Source organism: Pan troglodytes, chromosome 4 (genome assembly GCF_028858775.2).
Source record: "Pan troglodytes isolate AG18354 chromosome 4, NHGRI_mPanTro3-v2.0_pri, whole genome shotgun sequence".
Lineage (NCBI taxonomy): Eukaryota > Metazoa > Chordata > Mammalia > Primates > Hominidae > Pan > Pan troglodytes.
Genome location: NC_072402.2, coordinates 143509818 through 143531539, shown reverse-complemented (window position 1 = coordinate 143531539; position 21722 = coordinate 143509818). Strand labels below are relative to the sequence as shown.

Genomic DNA, 21722 nt, shown 5'->3' with positions numbered 1-21722 from the left:
CAATGAGTTATTGAGGGAAAGTGCAATATTTTCTTCTCTGGCACTCTTAAAATATAATAGGATAAACTCTCATCTCGTTGATGGCAAGGGCATGACCCTGCTTTACTGCTCTGTTATTCTCTGATATGTGGACAAAACCCAAGAGTGCTTTTCTGAGGACTTACTTCTCCCAAAAGTGGCAGAAAGAAATATTGGTTAGAATATGATGTAAGAGACTCTTATTAATCCCTCACCTACATTTGCCTTCAGGACTGAGGACTGAAGAGTTCATCTCTCCCAAGAGTGTGAGACTGCTCAACTTTTCATTTCTCAATATTAAAATCACTGTAAAATTCTATTCTGACTAATCCAGAATAAAGACAGGAAAGATTAGTGTCACCAGGATATAGTTTTACATGAGCAAATCATTTTAAATAGGCTTAAATCTAAGGGGTGAAAACTGCTTAGACGGAAGGTATTTATGTCAGAGTGGATGGGATAACTCGCTTGTGTGTGTGCGTGTGTGTGTGTGCGTGTGTGTGTGTGTGTGTAAGAGAAGGGGAGGAAAGGGAAGGGGGAGAGGGAGAGAGGAATTCTGAAGGCTTCCTTTTATTGTATGCATGATCTAAATATAGAGGCTACTGCTATTAGTGAGGTCTAATTAAGAGGTTTTAATAACCATTTTGACCAAAATGACAGTTTGTTGGATCCAGTATTTTCTCAGATTTTTTTGATTGCTTCAGTGCATGTGCTCATGTATGCATGTATATAAACACATGCCAACTATACATACAGGAGACGTGGCTCTCATTTCCTTTCCACAGAGATGTAAGGTTGAGAAAATGTTTTCTGTTTTGAATATTTTTTATTACAAAGAAATTGAATTAGTTCATTTAACAAATGCTCATTGAACTCATTCAGTGTAAGCACTATGGTGAAAATGGGGAATAGGAGATTGCCTAAAAGCATTAAGGAATGGCAATGAGCGTTTTAGTCAGTGGCACAGATGTGACTATTAATCTATACCGGGTACTTGGTGTCCTCAGAAGACAAGCCACCATTACCTTCAGGGGAAAGCCTAAACTTCTCAGCCTGAGGCCATTTGCAATCTTGTCTTCAATTATCCTTTCAGCCTCATACCCTAACATCTCCCACACCCACTTTATGCTCCAGTCATTCCTGTGGGAAGAATTTATCAAGCCCCATACCATGTACTGGGCATTTTTAGATAACTTGTGGCTCCTCAGACATCTCTCTTCCTTCACGCCTCCTTACCTGGGTCCTTGTGGTTTTCCTCTGATGGAATGCTTCACCTCCAATTGCTGACACTCTCCCACTTGCCTATGTGTCTTTTCCACCAGCCAGTGAGATCCTGGAGGAGAGAGACCATCTCCTTCTCTGTGGGCCTCTAGCAGTCAGTATGGCACTTAGCATATAGTAGCCATGCAGTCAGTGTGTTGAACAAATGAATGAATGAGGCAAAGTTAAGTGTAATCCAAATCTGTAGTGGTGATGAGCTGCCTTAGCTTTTGTTTATTTAGGAACATCTTAATTTCTCTTTCATTTTTGAAGGATAGTTTTGCTGGATGTAGTATTTTTGTCTTGTAGGTTTTTTTTTTTTTAATTTTAGTATTTTGAACATGTCATTCTATTCACTTCTTGCCTGCAAAGTTTCTGCCAAGTAATCTACTGAAAATCTTATAGGAGCTTAATGTGATGAGTTGCTTTTCTCTTACTGCTTTCAAGATTCTCCCTTTTTCTGTGACTTTTGACGGTTTGATTATAATGTGTCTTGGTGTGAGTCTTTTATATATATATTTATATATTATTATACTTTAAGTTCTAGGGTACATGTGCACAACGTGCAGGTTTGATGCATAGGTATACATGTGCCATGTTGGTTTGCTGCACCCATCAACTCATCATTTACATTAGGTATTTCTCCTAATGCTATCCCTCCCCTAGGCCCCCACCCACTGACAGGCCCTGGTGTGTGATGTTCCCCACTCTGTGACCAAGTGATCTCATTGTTCAGTTCCCATCTATGAGTGAGAACATGTGGTGTTTGGTTTTCTGTCCTTATGATAGTTTGCTGAGAATGATGGTTTCCAGCTTCATCCATGTCCCTGCAAAGGACATGAACTAATCCTTTGTTATGGCTGCATACTATTCCATGGTGTATATGTGCCACATTTTCTGAATCCAGTCTATCATTGATGGACATTTGGGTTGGTTCCAGGTCTTTGCTATTGTGAATAGTGCTGCAATAAGCATATGTGTGCACATGTCTTTATAGTAGCATGATTTATAATCCTTTGGGTATATACCCAGTAATGGGATGGCTGGGTCAAATGGTAATTCTAGTTCTAGGTCCTTGAGGAATCACCACACTGTCTTCCACAATGGTTGAACTAATTTGCACAGATGTGAGTCTTTTTGTATTTATCCTAGTTGAAGTTCATTGAGCTTTCTCAATTTGTATGCCAATTTCCTCCCTCAAATTTGGGGAATTTTCAGCCATTATTTCTTCAAATAGGCATTCACTCTGCTTCTTTCTCACTCTCTTCTCATTCTGAGATTCCTGTAATGTGGATAATGATCTGTTTGATGATGTCTTATAAGTCCCTTAGGCTCTCTTGACTTTTCTTTATTCTTTTTATTTATTTTTTGGTTCCTGACTCAATAATTTCAAATAACCTATCTTTAAGTTTGCTGATTCTTCTGCTTGATCAAGTTTGCTATTGAATGAGCCACTCTAGTGAATTGTGTTTTAGTTCCATTATTGTATTCTTCAACTCTGGAATTTCTGCTTGGTTCTCATTTTTCTCATAGTTTCTTTTTGTTGATAGTCTCATTTTATTCTTGCCCTTTATTTTTCCTGATTCATTTAGTTGTCTATTTTAGTTCATGGAGCATTTTAAGATGGTTATTTCAAGTTCTTTGTGAGGTAATTCATAGATCTCTGTTTCTTTAGTGCTGGTTTCTAGAGATTAATTTTGTTTCTTTGATTGGGCCATGTTTCCTTGTTTCTTTGCATGCATTGTGATCTTTTGTTGAGGTTTGGGTATATAAAAAAACAGCCACTTCTCCCAGTCTTATGGACTGGCTTCATACAGGGAAGACCTTCACTAGTCAGCCTAGCTTGAGATTCTGGGGGCCTCTCAAACCTTTTTGAGGGATGCATCTTCTCTGGACTTGTGTGTAATTTCCCAGTCACAGAGGACTGCCCCTGTTCTCAAGAGCCCATGATCTTTTGTTACCCTTGTTGTCTGTCTGAGGTACTGCAGGCTCTCTAGTGTAACAAGCCACCATGCTTGCTTTTGAAAGTATATTGCCATTTCCTTTAGCACTCTGAGTCATGCCCCTCTTAAAGACAGGATGTTGGATGCACAGTTAGCACTTTTCTATCCCTACTGAGGGAGAAGCCAGAAGCTGGGAGTTTTTTCTTGACTGCGTTACATTATGCTGGGTGGGAGGGAGCTATCATAGGTAAAAGCAACAAAGTTTCTTATCTGCTTTGATGTGGCTCTTCTTGGCTTTGCACCTACCTGGGGTGCTGCTAATTCTTGAGGGAGTTCTCATAAAGGCAATTTGGTTTGTATATTGTTCTTAAGTCATTGTCTCTCAGGGTAATGAAGGCTTGGGACTTCCTATTCAGCCATCTTACTTCTATCACTCTTAAGTGTAATCTAGATCTCTGTTTTATGACATGAAGATAATTAATATTGATATAATTTTGGTAATTAAAATTGGTAGAGATGGTGACATATCTCTTCTGTCTCACCCCCTTCTCCAATCAAGGATTGAAAAAGTCATTCCAGGTGTTTGGCTTTCCAATCTTGTCTCTATCTGACTCTCTTTAGTAATAGTAGCTAACATTTAGTAAATGCTTATGTGTTAGGAACTCTTCATATTCCTGTGATGTGTGATAACTCATTTACTTGCCACAGTAGTTGTAAAAGAAAGATACTATGGTCGTTCCCATTTTACATGTGAGGAAACCGAGTTATAGAGAGTCTAAATAATTTACCTAAGGTCATATCATTGATAATTACCTCAGACTCATTTTTAAAAAGAGATTTTGCAGCATGAAATGAATATTCTTTAATTTGAATAAGACTGTTGTTAATATTATATAAACTATAAATTACTTTTAACAAAATCTTCTTATAACAGGTAGTTATTGAATTATTAAGGATATTATTTTTTATTGATTATAAGTGGTAATTATGCAGCTAGAAATGTCTGTCGTTTACATATCCAAGCATAGAATGACATCAAAGATGTGTTTTTTGTTTTTTTTGCAGGACAGAGTTCATTCAAAGAGGCAGGATTTCAATCACAGGAGTTGGATTTCTCAACTGTGTTTTAGAAACTTTTGCCAGCACATTCTTAAGACAGGGAGCCCAGAAGGTAACCATATTTCTGCTTTGAACCAACATTAATTTTAAAAAACAATAGGAGTTCCAATAGGGTTATTGAATAAGACTCATGAGCAGACATAATGAGAAAAACATATAGTTAATAAACAAATATATGCAAAAATAATCACCCTCAAAATTATTACATAAATTCAAATCAAAGTAAAACTAAAGTGGCATTTATGGCTCATTAAATTAAAAATATGCCAATGAAGAGTATGTGAAAATTTGGAGCATACTTATAAACTAATTAAAAGAAATAATCAGAATGAATAATAATGTATAGTATGATGACAACTATTTAATAAAGATAATGATAGTTAATATTTATTGAGCACTTACTATGTACTACTGACTGCTAAAAGAATTTGTATTATTAACTCATTGAATCCTCACAAACCTTTGCAGGAGCTGTTATTGTTGTCCTAATATTGTGAATGAGGAAAATACAGAGACCCCAATTGTCCATTCTTATAGTTTTCAAACTCTATTCTCAAGGGAGCTTAGGCTTCCATGAAAGTGATTCAGAAGCCACGTTGGAGTTCTAAGGTCCTGTGTGCTCTATTTTAAGTAGAGCTTTTCCATTTTAATCTGTCCTCTATGGTATTCCATATAACATTTATATCGTCTATTTTCTTTCCTTAATAGCATTATTTTTAAAACTTCATGTCAAAACCCATTGCTTATGCATCTTTATGTGCTTATTGCAGTGCTCAGTATAAAGCAGTTGCTCCAAAGTGTTTTATTACTGTTATTAATTACGATGATAATTATACTCATTTATTTCCAGATTTTACTCAGGACTTTTTGTATAAGTTTACCTCATTTTGTTTTGTGGGATAGAATTAACTGCTGGTGTAAAGAACCATTGTTATGACCCTCAGAGACTTCCTGGCAATGGACCCTTGTTTTCATTTTTGCATGTCTAGGTTCAAGGATGAACCTGTACTAGGAGGTGTTCATCTGGGAGGCTGAGGGTGGTGAATGAATATTCAGTACTGTTCTGTACACCATAGACATACTGTTGTGATTGATGATGTGTTCTTGCTCCAGTTGAGGTGGTTCCTGGCATATATTCAGACTGGTCCAGCCTCTTTAAACCTGGACTTGAAGGGAGTAGTTGAACTTCCGGAAGATCTTATGTCACCTTTACTCACTCAGACATTATTGCAATTTTTTCTGCTATATTGCAATTTATGCATTTGTAAAAACTCCCATGTTCTGCAGCATTGTACTCTAAAAATAGTGGAACTGATGAGAAAAGTAATTTCATTGCCATGTTTCTTACTGAGTTGACTTCTTGTGCATCCTTTAAACTCTGTATGATGATAATAGTAATAATAAATTGAATTTTTTTATAATACAGGTATATTCACTAGAAGAATGGGATTTTTTTGAGGGAGAGAGATAACATTTAGGTGAAGCAGTGTTCAAAATTCGTGTTCCCTATTATCAAATTGATTGCAAATGTTCATTTATAAAAACCATTCTTGCAGGCCATATAAATACAGGTGGTGGGCTGGATTTGGCTTGTAGGGTGTAGCTAACCCCTATTTCAGATAAATATTATTTCATTAACTGAGGTTGGTCTGTATTTGATGCATCGATTAATCTGATGAACCTAATAATGACTTTTAATCGCACAGTGGTTATGTGCATTCTGATCCTGTGAGACACATAAAGTGAAATTTTTATTCCCATTTTATTAATGAGAATGAGAATTCCCATTTCATTAATGAGAAATGACTTGACTTAAAAGATAAGCATACCCGATATGTGGTAACTGCTTTCCCTGCTTCCTTCCTCTTACAGATATATATTGAGTACCTGCTTTGCACTAGGCACTGTGCTAAGTGTGGGCTAAATGTGTTTCTTCAAGGTCACAGAACTAGCAAAGGGTGGAGTCTGGACTTAAATCCCTATCTTTTGTCAGTAAGAGTTCCCTCTTGCCACTTTACTGTGCAGCCCTCAGATGAATGAACTGAAATCCTTGCCTACCTAGCATCACGAACTTCACTAATACTTGTGTTTGTTAGATGAATTTGTGTTGTGGTCTTACTCTCTTTGGATTTATTAGTACTATTTGGTTGCAAGTAACAGAAACCACTTCAGGCTAGCTCATTCTAAGTGTACAAGGGTAGTGAGGCTGGCAGCCTTCAGAAAGGTCTTCACTGGGAACTGAACACTGCCAGGAACCAAGTGGTATTCCTTCTTCAGCTCTTGTCTGTAAGACTATGTGTCTATTTTATTCCACTCTTTCTGTGTAGTCTGGTTTTCTCTGCTCCCCAGGCTATATAATGGGACATGGGCCTCCACTGTCAAGCATACATATTATATATTAATAGAATTCTCACTAATAACAAAATAGCTTATTTCTTTTCTTTATTAATTCTTTGGGAGGGACTCTCGTTGGCCTCCTATAGGTCAGGCACCACCAGGAAGGTGGAAGTCAAGTTGTCCAGTTATGGCTCATTCTCTGCCATGACCACATGGACCAGGGTTAGGGGCCACTTCTCAGGGAAAGGGGTTGTGGGGCGGATATATACTCCCCAAAGTTTCTATCATGATCCCACATTTGATTTTATGTTCCTTGATGGCAGAAGTGGTTTCATTCACCTTAATTCTTATTCCCTTCTCCCAACCTATAGTACCTTGGACAGTGTTCCATCCATTCGTGTGGGAATGAGTAGAAAGGAAATGCCCAGGGAGGTTCACAGTTGGTTTCTGATGAATATTATCTGGAAATAATTAGGTGACTTCAACTTCTTAAAGTGATTCCTTTTTATTCTCATTTATTATGCTTAGAAGTAAGAATATATTTTTCCTGCTAGCTTTTGCCTTTTCTGACTTACTTTTTCTTTTTGAAGAGGCCACGTTTAATTAGCTTTTTGATTTTAGGAGCCATTTATGCTTGAGTGTCTTTTTTGTTTTATCCAAGTGGTCATTTTTTCTGGTATCAGCCTGACTTCCTGATAAACCTTCACAGCTGAGCCTGCATAAATGGTTTCTGTGGAAGTCACCATAAGAGTGTTTTAGGTGACTTTATTTTCACTTTAGGACTTATTGCTGAGTCTGTTTAGTAGTGGTAATGATGGGATCTGATATCTATTTTTTTCCAGAAAAATCAAAACTAGGTACTCACAAACTTTATATTTTTATGTTTGTAAATTAAAAGCTGGCTTTAGCCATGGATCCCCAAGCTGAGGTCATACGTATTCTGTGCCTCTGGGGACTGGCTCAATTGCTTTTTTCTCCTTCCTTCATCACTCTTAAAGGGAGGTAACTTGGAATTTGGGAGCCTTTGTGTCACAAATGCTGACTTTTCACACACCAGTCAGACCCCTCCTTCCTCCTGGAGTGGAAATCTGTGGGCAGGAGAACTGGGATTTCCCTTTGGGAGTCAAGTTGACAGATGTATCCTTGAAACAGGAGTGGTTCTGAACTTACAGTCCTCTGGACTCGCTCTCCTCACCTTTGTGACCCAGCACAAATCACTTTGGCCCTCCCTATTCTCAGTTTAATTGTCTGCAAAATGGGGATTTTAATGTGTTCCCACAGGTACATGTGAAAACTAAGTTTGATAACTTTCTGTAACTTAGTAAACACAGGTCAAATATACAAAATATGTTTTAGTTTTCAAGAATTAAAAAAAATCACTGCCACATACTTCTTTAACATATTTTCTTTTTATGGTTATATGTTTTTTTTTCTCTCCCTCAAATTCATGTAAACACATACAGTCTAGACAACTAGATTTTAAGTTCAATTCCACCAGCACTTTTTGGGTGTCACCTATGTGCCAGGCATTGGGTAGAATGCTGGAGACACAAGTAAGAATTAAGACATAATTCACAAGATAGAGATTGTGCCTTAAGCAGCTTTACTTCTGGGACATCTAGCTCAGGGTGGAAAGCAGGACAGACAATGAATAAACATCTGCTGATGCAGAAAATTTATTGAGCCTTGTTTGGTGTTCAGTGCCAGCACTATGATCAGTGCTGGGAAGCATATTAAAATAACAGCCAGTGCTTGCAAGAGCTTAGTAGATGCCAAGCACTGTCCTTGGCACGCATTACCTTATCTGATTTTCTGGACAACATAATGAAATAGGAATTATTTTCATTTTATGCATAGGGAAACTGAGGTCCCAAGTGGCAAAGTAGTTTTCTCAAGGTCACAGAATTAGTAAATTGTGAACCGGGGATTTGAACCCAAGCTTGTCTGACCCCAGAGTGCTCTTGATTTCTGCATCACAGTGCTGCATCCATGATCTGTGCACTTAAGCCACTTGCGTGGGGCAAGCTGGGTGTTCTTGATATAACCAGAGTGAGGCGATGTGATACACGGTAATGATGGAGGAATGCAAACGTAGGGAGCTCAGTTACAAAAGAGGAGCTTGGAACGGGCCAGAGGAATGGGGCCATGCTACTTGAAACGGCCTATGAGGGGCAAGTGAATATCTTCCCTTCTGTTCAGAGGCCTCAGCATCTGTCGTCTACACTACAGCTGACCTAAACTCCACAGTGCCATGCAGGTTGACAGTGTGTTAGCTGACGTTTCTCCCATTTTTACTGTAATGACGTATCCTCTTTTCTGCTTTTCTGTGTACTGCAGATGTATTGTTATTTGCTTTGAAAATACCTTTGTATTAAAAATAATATTTAAAGTTTGTTTTTTATTGTGGCAAAATATACGTAGCATAAAATTTACCATTTTAACCATTTTTAAGTGTACAGTTCAGTGGCATTAAGTACACTCACATTGTTGTGCAGCCATCACCATCATCCATAACTTTGTTTCTCTTCCCAAACAGGAACTCCTTAGCCATTAAACAATAACTTCCTATCCCATTCACCTCCTAGCCCCTGGCAACCACCATTCTACTTTTTGTCTCTATGAACTTGGCTAGTTTGGTTATGTCATATAAGTGGACTCATACAGTATTTGTCTTTTTGTGACTGGCATTATTTTACTGAGCATATGTTTTCAGTGTTCATCTGCATTGTAGCATGTGTCAGACTTACCTTTCTTTTTATGGCTAATATTTCATTGTTTGTATATATCACATTTTGTTTGTCTAGTCATCTGATATGATTTGGCTATGTTCCCACCCAAATCTTACGTGAATTGTAATAATCCCCACGTGTCAAGGTGGGGCCAGGTGGAGATAATTGAATCACGGGGGCTGTTTCCTCCATCCTGTTCTCTTGGTAGTGATGGGAGTTCCCCTGCACAAGCTTTCTTGCCTGCCACCATGTAAGACGTGACTTGCTCCTCATTCGCCTTCTGCCATGATTGTGAGGCCTCCCTAGCCATGTGGAACTGTGAGTCAATTAAAACTCTTTCCTTTATAAATTACTCAGTGGCTGGTATGTCTTTATTAGCAGTGTGAAAACAGACATTATCCATTGGTGGATTCTTGGGTTGCTTCTGCCTTTTGGCTATTGTGAATAATATGCTATAAACATGGGTATATAAATATCTGTTTGAGTCCCTGCTTTCAATTCTTTTTGGTGTATATATATATATATATATATATGTATATATATCCAGAAGTGAAATTGCTGGATTAATTATATGTTTAATATTTTGAGGACTCATTTAAAAGGTTTTTTAAATTTTTAAGTTAATTTTTTATTTTTAATTGACAAATTATAATTGTATATATTTACGGGATACAATGTGGCATTTTGATATATATATATACACACACACACACACACAATGTGGAATTATTAATTAATTCAAGCTTATTAAAATATCTATCACCTCACATATTTAACATTTTTTGTGGTGAGATCGTTTGGAGTTTACTCTTAGCAATTTTGAAATTTACAATATATTCTCATTAACTATAGTCAATATGCTATACAATAGATCTCAAAAACTTATTCTTCCTGTCTAACCGAAACTTTTTGCCTTTTCGCCAACATCTCCTTATTCTCTCCCACCTCCCCCAGCCTCAGATAACCACCATTCTACTCTCTACTTCTATGAATTTAACTTTTTTAGATTTTACATATGAGGTATTTGTCCTTCTGTGCCTTATTTCACTTAACATAATGTTCTCCAGGTTTATCCATGTTGTCACAAATGACAGAACTTGCTTCTTTTTAAGGCTGACTAGTACTCCACTGTGTACATATACCACATTTTCTTTGTCCATTCATCCATTGTTGAACACTTAGGTTGATTCCATATCTTGGCTACTGTGAATAATGCTGCAGTGAACATGAGAGTTCAGCTGTCTCTTTGACATACTGCTTCCCAATTCTTCGGATAAATACCCAGAAGTGGGATTGCTGGATCATATGGTAGTTCTATTTTGTGTTTTTTGAGGAACTTTCATATAGTTTTCCATAATGGGTATACCAATTTACATTTCCACCAACAGTGTACAAGGGCATCCTTTTCTCCTCATTCTTGCCAACACTTTTTATCTTTCATCTTTTTGATATCAGCCATTGTAACAAGTATGAGGTGATATCTCATTGTGGTTTTAATTTACATTTCTCTAATGATTGGTGCTGTTGAGCCTTCTTTTTTTCATATACCTGTTGGCCATTTGTATATTTTTTTGTGGGAAATAGCTATCTGGTTCTTTGCCCATTTCTTAATTGGGTTATTTGTTTTCTTGCAATTGAGTTGTTTGAATCCCTTGTATATTTTGGATATTAACCCCAATCAGATGTGTGATTTGTAGATATTTTCTTCCAACTTGCAGGTTGTCTCTTCACTCCATTAATTGTTTCCTTTGCTGTGCATAAGCTGTTTAGTTTGATGCAATCTTATTTGTCTGTTTTTGTTCCCTGTGCTTTTGAGGCCAAATCCAAAAAATCATTGCCCAGACCAATGTCATGGATTTTTTCCCTTGTATTTCCTTCTAGTAATTTTATAGTTTCAGTTCTTATGTTTAAGTCTTTAGTTCATTTTGAGTTGATTTTTGTATATGGTGTGAGATACAGGTCCAATTTTATTATTCTATGTGGATATTCAGTTTTCCCAGCACCATTTATTGAAGAGACTGTTTTTTTTCCCATTGTGTGTTCTTGGCATCTTCCGTGAAAATCAATTGACTGTAAATGCGCAGGTTCATTTCTGGTCTCTCTATTCTATTCCATTATTCAATGTGTCTGTTTTTATGCCAGTATTGTGCCATTTTGATTACTATAGGTTTGTAATGTATTTTGAAAAGAGGTAGTGTGATGCTTCCAGTTTTGTTCTTTTTACTCAAGATTACTGTGGTTATTTGAGGTCTTTTGTGGTTCCATGTGAATTTTAGAATTGCTTATTCTATTTTTGTGGAAAATGTTGTTGGAATATTGATAGAGATTGCATTGAATCTGTAGATTGCTTTGGGTATTATGGATAAGTTAGCAATATTTATTCTTTCAAGCTATGATCGTGGGATGTCTTTCCATTTATTTGTGTCTTCAGTTTTGTCCATGTTTTATACTTTTCAGTGTAGAGATCTTTTACTGCGTTGGTTAAATTTATTCCTAAGTATTTCTTTGGTAACTACTATAAATGAGATTGATTTCTTAATTTTTTTGGATAGTCTGTTGTTAGTATATAGAAATGATACTGATTTTTGTATGTTGATTTTTGTATCCTGCAACTTAACTGAATTCATTTATCAGTTCCATTTTTTGGTGGTGTCTTTAGGGTTTTATATATATATATATAAAATCATGTTGCCAGCAAACAGAGATGATTTTACTTCTTCCTTTTCTACATGGGTGCCTTTTATTTCTTTCTCTTGCCTAATTGCTCTAGCAAAACTCCCAGTATTATATTGAATAGAAGTGGTGAGAGTGGGCCACTTCTTTTGAGATAGTTGTCTATCTGTGTGCATGACAGCAATGGGGTATACCATTTCTGTGAATTTTTCTCAATTCTATACAGAAGAATGAATATATACCATCAGCCAGTGAGCACTGGTGGGTGTGCCATACAGTGTGTTCCTCAATCTGGGAGGCATTCACTCATCTCTTGACCGTGCCATAGTCTCTCTCAGCCTAGATTTCATGTGCTGGTGGACACTTTTGACCCATGGTGGCCAATAGAAGATAGTATGTTGGAAGTGCCAAAAACATGCTGAAGACAAGTATTTGCTTATCTCAAGTCATGCTAAAATATGTAGTTAGCTTTTAATAGGCCTTGAGATAAGTAAGTACATTCAGAAAGCCGATCAAAAAGATAGATCTGAAGGAAAATAGTGGTTGGTGGAAATCTGGGACACATGAAAGGCTTCATATACATTTCTACAGCCTTGGGAGATGGCCCAACCACTGTGTGAAGCAGAGCTGGAAGACACCCAGGCCAGAGTCAAGTCATGATCTCAGACCTCAGGGACCCAAAGAGGAGGAAACAGAGACATCACTGATGCTCTGCAGGTGCTCACCAGTTTGGGAGGGCTTTCCTTAGGTCAGTGTTTCTCAACCCTTTTTTCATTATTACTCCCTTCAGGAGCCTTTTTAGACAATTTCCCCCTAATTGCTCTTTTCACCATGAAATTTTAAGACCATAGATAGACTGATTATTTGTTCATATACTATATTATGTTCAATTTATACATAAAAAGTGAAGATATCAGGGTGTGGTGGCTCATGCCTGGAATCCCAGCACTTTGGGAGGCTGAAGTGGGAGGATCACTTGAGCTCAGGAGTTTGAGACCAGCATAGGCAACATAGGGAGATCTCGTCTCTACAGAAAACCAAAACAATTATCTGGGCATGTTGTTGCGTGCCTATAATCCCAGCTGCTCCGGGGGCTGAGGTGGGAGGATTGCTTGAGCTGGGAGGTAAAGGCTGCAGTGAACTGTGATGGCACCACTGCACCCTAGCCTGGGTGACAGTGAGACCCTATGTCAAAAAAAAAAAAATTGTTGCCTCTTTTCAATATTGCCCTGTTGAGACAGCATGCCATTTACTATTTTGGGCATACTATTTAGGGAGCTTTTGTCTCTACTCCTCCAAATTGACATCTTCCGTGTGAAGTGAAAAAATTGCTAGCTTCCCACTCCCCAAAAATCTCAAACCAAAAATTTCCAAACGCAAAGCAAAAGAACGTTTTGGTGAACCCCCACATAGTTGCTTACAAATTCCACATTTTGCTTCTCTGGGGAGGCTTAGGAGATAACATGGGTGATAACAGTCTTGTTATGCAAGCATTCTTTTTTTAGCGTAGTTTTTCTGAATCTTTAGAGAGTACTACAAATGCTGTGGAAATGCAGAGCTCTCATTATGCAATCGCATAGACGTGTTTTTTGTTTTGTTTTGTTTTGTTTTTTGTTTTTGAGTTTGTGAAATACATTTTCAATGTGTGATGAAATAATTTGTTATTTCAGCCACTCTCCTGGCAAGGCCCCATTATTAGTTCCATCATTATTCTTATTGTGATCAGGAGGCTGAAGCAGAGAACGATTGAATTCAACAGTGTGTGAAATATTTGTCACTGAAACAATGCGGGCAAGTCAAACAATTTGAACATCGTTTGAAGAAGGTCTGGCCTAGACATGCTACAGCTAAAGAAATCAGAATATGCGGTTTCCTTGGGGTGTATGCTTGTTATTTTAGCCTTATAGAAATCCATTTTAGTAGTGGGAGATAATTTCCTGGGACTCAAGAAAAAAGTGGAGATAGTACAAATGTAGTTCAAGTAGGCATTTGAAAAACCTTGAGACATTTGGTGGCATTATTTTTGTAAAGTAACTGTATTAGTTATTTATTGCTGTGTAACAAATTGCCCCAACTTTGCAGCTTGAAACAACACATATGTATTACCTCTGTTTCTGTAGATTAGGAGTCTAGGCACAGCTTAGTTGGATCTGTTTCAAGGTTTCACAGGGATGTAATCAAGGTTTTAGCTGGGGCTGCAAACTCATCTGAAGGCTCAGTGGGGAAGCTTCATCTCCAAACTCACATGGTTGCTGGTAGGATTCAGCGGGCCTCCCTTGGTTCCTTGCCACATGGGCCTCTGTATAGATGATCTCAGAATGTGGCAGTGAGCGTGAGAGCAAGAGAGTGCTACCAAGGTGAAATATCACAGTTTTTTATAAACTAATTGAAGTGACATCCTTTTATTTTCTGTATTCTTTTCATTAGAAGAAAGTCACAGCCCACACTAAAAAGAAGGAGATTACACAGGGGCATAAATACCAGGAGGCACAGGTCACTAGGAGCCACATCAGAAGCTGCCTGCCACACTGACCTTATCCAACCTGTATGCTGAGTTGTAGGCAGAAGTATTAAGTTCTTTTTGATATATACTGGGTATTGATTATAATGAGAGGTTGCTGGGGGTCAGCTGCATCCCAGAAACCTCATTAACAGTTTATGGAAATTTCTGTGACACATATATTGTGACATTTATTAGTTATTTATTTATAAGTAGGCACAAAATAGTTGACCTGTTCTGTAAGTTTGATTAAGTCCTCATCCTTTTGGGTGCTCAGGCCATGAATTGCATGAACAGCTCACTGAAGGCAGAGCAGACAATATTCCAAGGCAGGATTCAGCTATTTTATAGAGAGCATCAGGTAACCAGAATCTTCTGATGTAGTAGCTGGCCCTGGGACCATTTAGGCATAAACTGTGGATGCCATCCCTAAAGTTGGAGGGTGAAGGGCTTGCTAGATAGAGACTTACACCCTGATGGCACAAGGATGGGTGCTCATTTAGAATTTTGAGCTAATCCACGTATCTTAAGTTCCATTCATTGAGTTAATGACAGTCCATTTCTAATATCCATTATGCTAGTTAACAAGCCATTATTTTTACTGGTGAAAATTTGCAATTTTAACATTCCTTGTGCTAATAATCAAAGCCTTTGGTGTCTGACTGAAGTTTCTGGAGAGCGAGGTTGCTGATTAGAATGCTCACAGACAGCCTCTGGCATGTGAGGCCTGCATTAGGGCATCTAGCTGTACCTAGTGTATAACTTGAACTAACACTCATACTGTCATAGTATACATTATGTGCTGAAGTATTTTAAAGCAAATTATAGACATCTTAACAATCGTATACCAAATATCAACTTCTGAACTAAAAGCATAGTATGCTGTGCCTTTAGAAAGATTGTTCAGTGTGAAACAAAGTTTTGTCTGTATGTTTAACATAGGGATTGTGTATGAAGCTTTAGAGAAAAGCTTCTTGGCCCTTGATTAGGCTTTCTCACTTCCCACAAGTCACACTTTTCTCTCTCAGACCCTAAACTTTCTCTCTCTAGAATGAAGTGATCATAAACCCCATTTTACAGGATTTTTAAAGGATTAAGTGAGGTTACATATGTGAAATATGCCTGGCACATAGTAAAACCTCAATCATTGTTAGCTTTAAGAGACATTCTCTGCTAAGAAGTATATTTTTATAGGTAATAGCCTTTTAAATACAAACATTTTAGATATACCATGGTACAGGGCAAGTTTGTGGTATTTCTTTTAAAAATGATATATTTTTATCATTTTCTTGAATTATAAAATTACTAAATATTCATTTTCAATTTTTAATTAAAGTGCAAGTAAGATAAAATCATTCATAATTCTAATACTCAGTGTATTCACATTTAACATTTTGACGTAGATCTTTTTATATGTCTGTTCATGTTTGCATATGTATGTATATGTATGTTTTTTTTTTAAAAAAAACCAAAGTTGGGATTATTTAGCCCAACTATTTCATTTGTGGACGTATTTATAAACATTTTTTTCTGTGTCATTACGTATTCCTTGAAAACATGATATTTGATGCCTGCATAATATTCCATCAGCATAATAGCTGTTATTGTTGGTTTCTATTTTTCTTCACTATTATGAATAATATTGGAATAAATTTTTGAATATAAATGCCATAGAAATATTTGTGTGCATTTCTTGTTGCTTTCTGAGCTAAGACCTTTCATGCTTATTGCCAAATTTTCTCCCAAGAGAATTCCTCAAATTTGGCACTGGATATCATCCATATTCTGGCTGTATAACTTGAATGAAAGACTTAACTTCTTAAAACTTCCATTTATCATTAATAAATTAGGCTAATCTCACTTCATAAAATTGTTGAGAAGAAAACAAAATTGTTAGGTCTTGTCTTCTGATATCTACTTTGAAGACTACTGAAAGTTAATGATTCTGCCATTAACTAGTTGTTTGACCTTAGTCCACCTCCATGAATTTTTTTTCCTTTTCTTTTCTTTTCTTTTTTTTTTTTAAGCTCACCACAACCTCTGCCTTTCAGATTCAAACAATTCTTGTGCCTCAACCTCCCAAGTAGCTGAGACTACAGGTGTGCACCACCATGCCTGGCTAATTTTTTTGTATTTTTAGTAAAGACCAGGTTTTGCCATGTTGGCCAGGCTGGTATCGGACCTGTGGCCTCAAGTGATCTGCCCACCTCAGCCTCCCAAAATGCTGGGATTACAGGTGTGAACCACCATGCCCCAGCCCCCCTCCAAGCTTTTCATATATCCTACCTTGGACCAGTTGCTCTGAGGTGCTCAATTCTTTATCTGTGAACTTACTGTTCAGGAAACACACATACACGGGTAGTCACAATTCTAAAAAACAGTGGATATTTCAAAATTCAGTAATTCCAAGACAGAGGAAAAGAGCATAAAACCGTCATTCAAAAGAATAAGGAGAAGTCACAAGTGTGATATAAGAACAGGGTGTGATAGTATACTGACTATATATCGGAGACTGGCATTTCCTGCTTGTTCATGTGAACCCTTTCAAGATTCTTTGTTACTTGAACCACATGAAAAAACTGATGAAATGTTTTTTCCCTATTCCAGAGGGTTTATTTCCCAGTTCAAATTTACCTCTGTTGATAATACTTTTTAATCCCACCCTTGAGTGCTCAGATAGATTGATTTAGTTGATATTTATTCATTAGCTGTCCTGAGAATATTACCAAGAATTCTGATTTTTAACAGCTTATTTCTAGACCAGGTATATCATAGTAGCTGCTGCATTCTTACACATCTCCTTCCCCATCAGCCCTGCTACTACTATTACCTCTAGAGTTTTCGTCTGATGAAACATAGCTTTTGCAGGGAAAACAGCTTTGTGGAAATGAGTATTCTGTAAGTGATACATTTTTTTGTTCCTTCTACTGAGTTTAAATCAATGCCTTTACCTTGACTGTGAAACCTGGGAATCCACAATCCCTTGATGGCTCATTTGAATTCATCCTGGTTGTAACAGACTTTGCTCAGTGGTAAAGCTTTTGGGAATTCTTGGTTGGTTTACCAGCTGAAATTCTGGGACGTTGCCTTCTATGAAACTAGATGAAATCTCGGAAGTCAAGCTCTTGCCTGAAATGAAGTAAGTGGTTTCCTGAGCTCCAGATGTGTTACAGCACAGTGATGGGAGAAAGGGCCTCTCCACACAGTGCAGTGAGGAGCCTGTCAACCCAGCCAGGAGTCAGGAGACTTGGGCTCTGGCCCTGTCTTGGCCGCTCTCTGAGGGCTGTGTTGCTTGAGCTAGTTGCTCTGAGCTTCACTAACATCTTCTGTAAAATCAGACTTAACTGGGTAGGTCATTTTCAATTAGGCAATTGTATGACTTTTTAAAAAAAATTCTCTCTCCCTTCCTTCAGTGTCTAACCAAGATTTTTCTGTCTGACAAATAGTCTTTAAGCCCTGCATCAAAATGCAGTAGTTTAAGCTAACTAGGGATTTAAGAGCATCAGAGGTAATTCAAACAAGTTTGTAGTCAAGGGTTGAGATGGCAATAAAATATTTAAAAATAAGAAACATAATTTTATAAAATGCTAATTAGCAGAAGCCATGGTAAGCATGTGGTAGGGTTGTTAAAATTTCATTTTATAATTCTATTAACATAAATATGTTGGCTTATTTTTAATCTATACCTTCTATAAACACAGCCTTTGGAAACTTTGGGGAAGACCAGATATAATATAATAGTAGCTGTAATTTATTGAGTGTTTACCATGAGCCAAGTGCTACACTGTTGTATGAACATTTAGTTTTCCCAGTTACCTTCTGGAACAGAGACTGTGGTTACTCCCACCTTTCTGTTTTACAGATGAGGAAATAGAAGCACACAAAGGTCCAATTCCTTGCACAAAGTCATCAGCCAGTAAGTGGTAGAACTGGAATTTGAATCCAGGTGGTCTGACCTCAGAGCCCATCCTCTCAACCGCCATTCACTTTGATTCCCTGACAAGGGAGGTCAGAGTCCCAAAGAGTTCAGATGAAGGAGACAAGACAAATGCATGGCTTGTCTCTATCAGCACTGGGTGTACATATGACTTTGAAGTAGATACTTGTTAGACTATAGGGAAAAATGTCCTCATCTTCAAAACACTTAATACGAGACTTGCTTTCTTAGTGTTCCTCTACTCTCACACCCACTAGTTCCTCTAATCTCTCCAAAGAGATTTGGGAGCTGTGTTCTCTCCGCTGTGCTGGATGGAATTTCCAACCAATCTTAGTTTTCTGAACCTGTTCTCTCACTCTTTTGTGCTAAATTCAAAGACAAAGACAATGAGAAAATAGGAATTTGTGGCCACTATAAATCTTCATGTACCTCGTATAAACCTATGGCAGGCATAGAATTGAAAGCTGCTACAGCTCTGGCCAGGCTGCATTGAAATATCAAAAAACAAATTGTGTATTTGTATGTGTGTATATAGATATAGTGTGTATATATATATATCTATAGTGTATATATATAGTATATATATAGTGTGTGTATATATATAGTATATATAGTGTATATATATAAGTATATATATAGTGTGTATATATAGTATATATATAGTGTGTATATATATAGTATATATAGTATATATATAGTGTGTATATATATAGTATATATAGTGTGTATATAGATATATAGTATATCTGTATACACACACACATACATATATAAAAATATAAATATAGGGGCTGCATCTGCACATTGTGTGGACTAAGTGCCTTTAGGAACACATCTGTTGTAAATCAAGAAAAGACATCATTACTTACAGGATTGGGCTTGGATTTTCCTAGGCTCTTTGTGTTGAATTAAGTTTTTTAGTTTGACTAAAAAGACCAGGAAAATGTCATTCAGACATATCAGCTGAGGGACTAATACAGAATTCTGGGCAGAGCTACTTGAATTGTAAATGTAATTTCATTTAAGGATACATCTACTAGTTTAGCAACAGCTGTGTCCTTCAGCCCTGCAGCATGCTACTTCAGTGCTCCTTGAGCTCTCTGAGGTGTCCAGCTGTTCCCCTGGAGCATTCTTCCTCCCTTTGTCTATTGTGATTTCTCATCCTGGCTCCCCACTCTAAGGTAGAATTTCATCCTTCCTGAAAGACCCCTTTGGTTGTAGCCACCCCTAATGGGCAGCAGGCAGTGACCCAGGAAGGCGGTGGGGAGGAGGCTGCAGTGTCTGCCTGTTGTTAGGAGAAAAGGAAGCATTGTGTCTAGTGAAGCGGGATTTGTTGGAGTGACATTTCTTTGTCACTTTCAGTTTTTCTGAATTCCATTTGCTGTCTGAGATTTGACTCCTTTTTCCTTGGCTAGCTTCTTTCCTTAGATTCCAGCTCACCATCTCTGAATTTCCAAAGGAAAATGGTGGCTTTTTGAGAGTTAAGTAACTCCTTTCTTATTGAGTCCCAATTTAAGTAGAATTTAAAGGCTATAATTAAAATTTCCTCAATCAGGGGCCTTTAGTGGAGTGTAGCTTTTGTTATTTTTAGACATTAACATTTGTTAAAACCTATTGGTTTTTCTATTATTCTCTGAACTTCCTGATACATTTGAAATAGTTCAAAATTTAAAAACTTATACTCCTCCTAAAAAGACTTTTAAAATCTTTAAACAAAATTAAAAAAACTTATTTAACAATGTTTTAAATAGGTACTACCTGCATGTAAATATTTTAAATTATATTTCCAGTAGAGCCATTTATGTTCTTTTTCCTCAGCTCCCTTTGAAGCCAACAGAATACTCTACCCTGACCAGCTGTATGACCTTGGCTGAGCTATTTAATTTTCTGTGTCTCATGTTCCTCATCTATAAAAGGAGGACAATATTGGAACCTACTTTGTAGAGTATTGTGAGGAGTAAATGAGCTATATACATGAAGCTCTTAGGATAGGATGTGGCAACAACAAATGATCAGTTGTTATTGTTGTCGTTTTGAGGCGGAGTCTCACTTTGTTGCCCAGCTGGATCTTGGCTCACTGCAACCTCCACCTCCTGGGTTCAAGTGATTCTCCTGCCTCAGCCTCCTGAGTAGCTGAGATTACAGGCACCTGCCACCACACCTGGCTAATTTTTATATTTTTAGTAGAGATGGGGTTTTGCCATGATGGCCAGTCTGGTCTTGAACTCCGGACCTCAGGTGATCCACCTGCCTCAGCCTCCCAAAGTGCTGGGATTATGGGCGAGAGCCACCATGCCCGGCCCCTGTTGTTATTTTAAGAGACGAGGTCTCACCATGTTGCCCAGGCTGGTCTCGAACTCCTGGGCTCAAGCTAGTTGTTGTTATTAACATTACTTAAAAAGTAAAATGCAAGATAGTTAAAAACAATAACTTATTTTTCCCATTATGACATTATAAATAATTGTTTAGTGGTTATGATGAGCCTGTCTTTGGAATCAACCCAATGTGGATTTAAATCAGAGTGCCCTCCCTCATAGAGTATGGATGAACTTAACCTCTCTCTGGGTGAAATATGAATAATGCTATCATCTTATGAGTATGAGAGTGAAGGAGGTAGTATAAGGAAGTACTTAAAATACCTTGGCACACAATAAATACTTCATAAATGATAACTGTTTTCTTTTCATTATTACCCAAATTGGCGTATTTCCTTCTAGTCTCATACGCAAATTTTAAACACAGTCATAATTAAACAGTGTTAGTACAATTTCATTTCTTGCTTTTTTCAAGTAATATTTTATAATAAATCCCTTTCACAGTAACTACATAAACTTCAAATTCATCATTTTAATGATTATATAATATTTCATTAAATAGTTATATAATAATTTATATTGCCCTTTAGTATTGAACATTCAGGTTATTTCCACTTTTACCATTATAAATGACACCATGTGAAACAACTTTATACATATAACCTTTCATATTTTTGTACCATTGCCTTAGAAAAGATTCCCTGAAGCACTCTTAACTGTATGTGACTACTTTCATGATCCTTTGAATATGTTTTTTATCTCTCTCACTGAAAGATAGGCTTCTGTTTAAGGCTTACCACTTTATCCTTAGTACCTAGCACATCATCAATGCTCAATAAATATTTATTGAATTAATGAACAAATGAACATATTATAATATTATTTTCCAAA

General features: G+C 37.2%; 1 protein-coding gene across 5 annotated transcripts in view; it reads left to right on the top strand.

The window, feature by feature from the left end:
* The window catches only part of PRELID2 (PRELI domain containing 2), a 130998-nt gene that overhangs the window by 34528 nt on the left and 74748 nt on the right, over nt 1–21722 (top strand). For all 5 annotated transcript variants that reach the window (XR_010157355.1, XM_063811550.1, XM_009449882.4 and 2 more), the window contains one exon: nt 4287–4392. Coding sequence is in view for 4 of the 5 variants with exons in the window: in XM_063811550.1 (XP_063667620.1) it covers nt 4287–4392 (106 nt within the window). In the remaining variant the exon portion in view is untranslated. The remainder of the gene's footprint in view (nt 1–4286; nt 4393–21722) is intronic.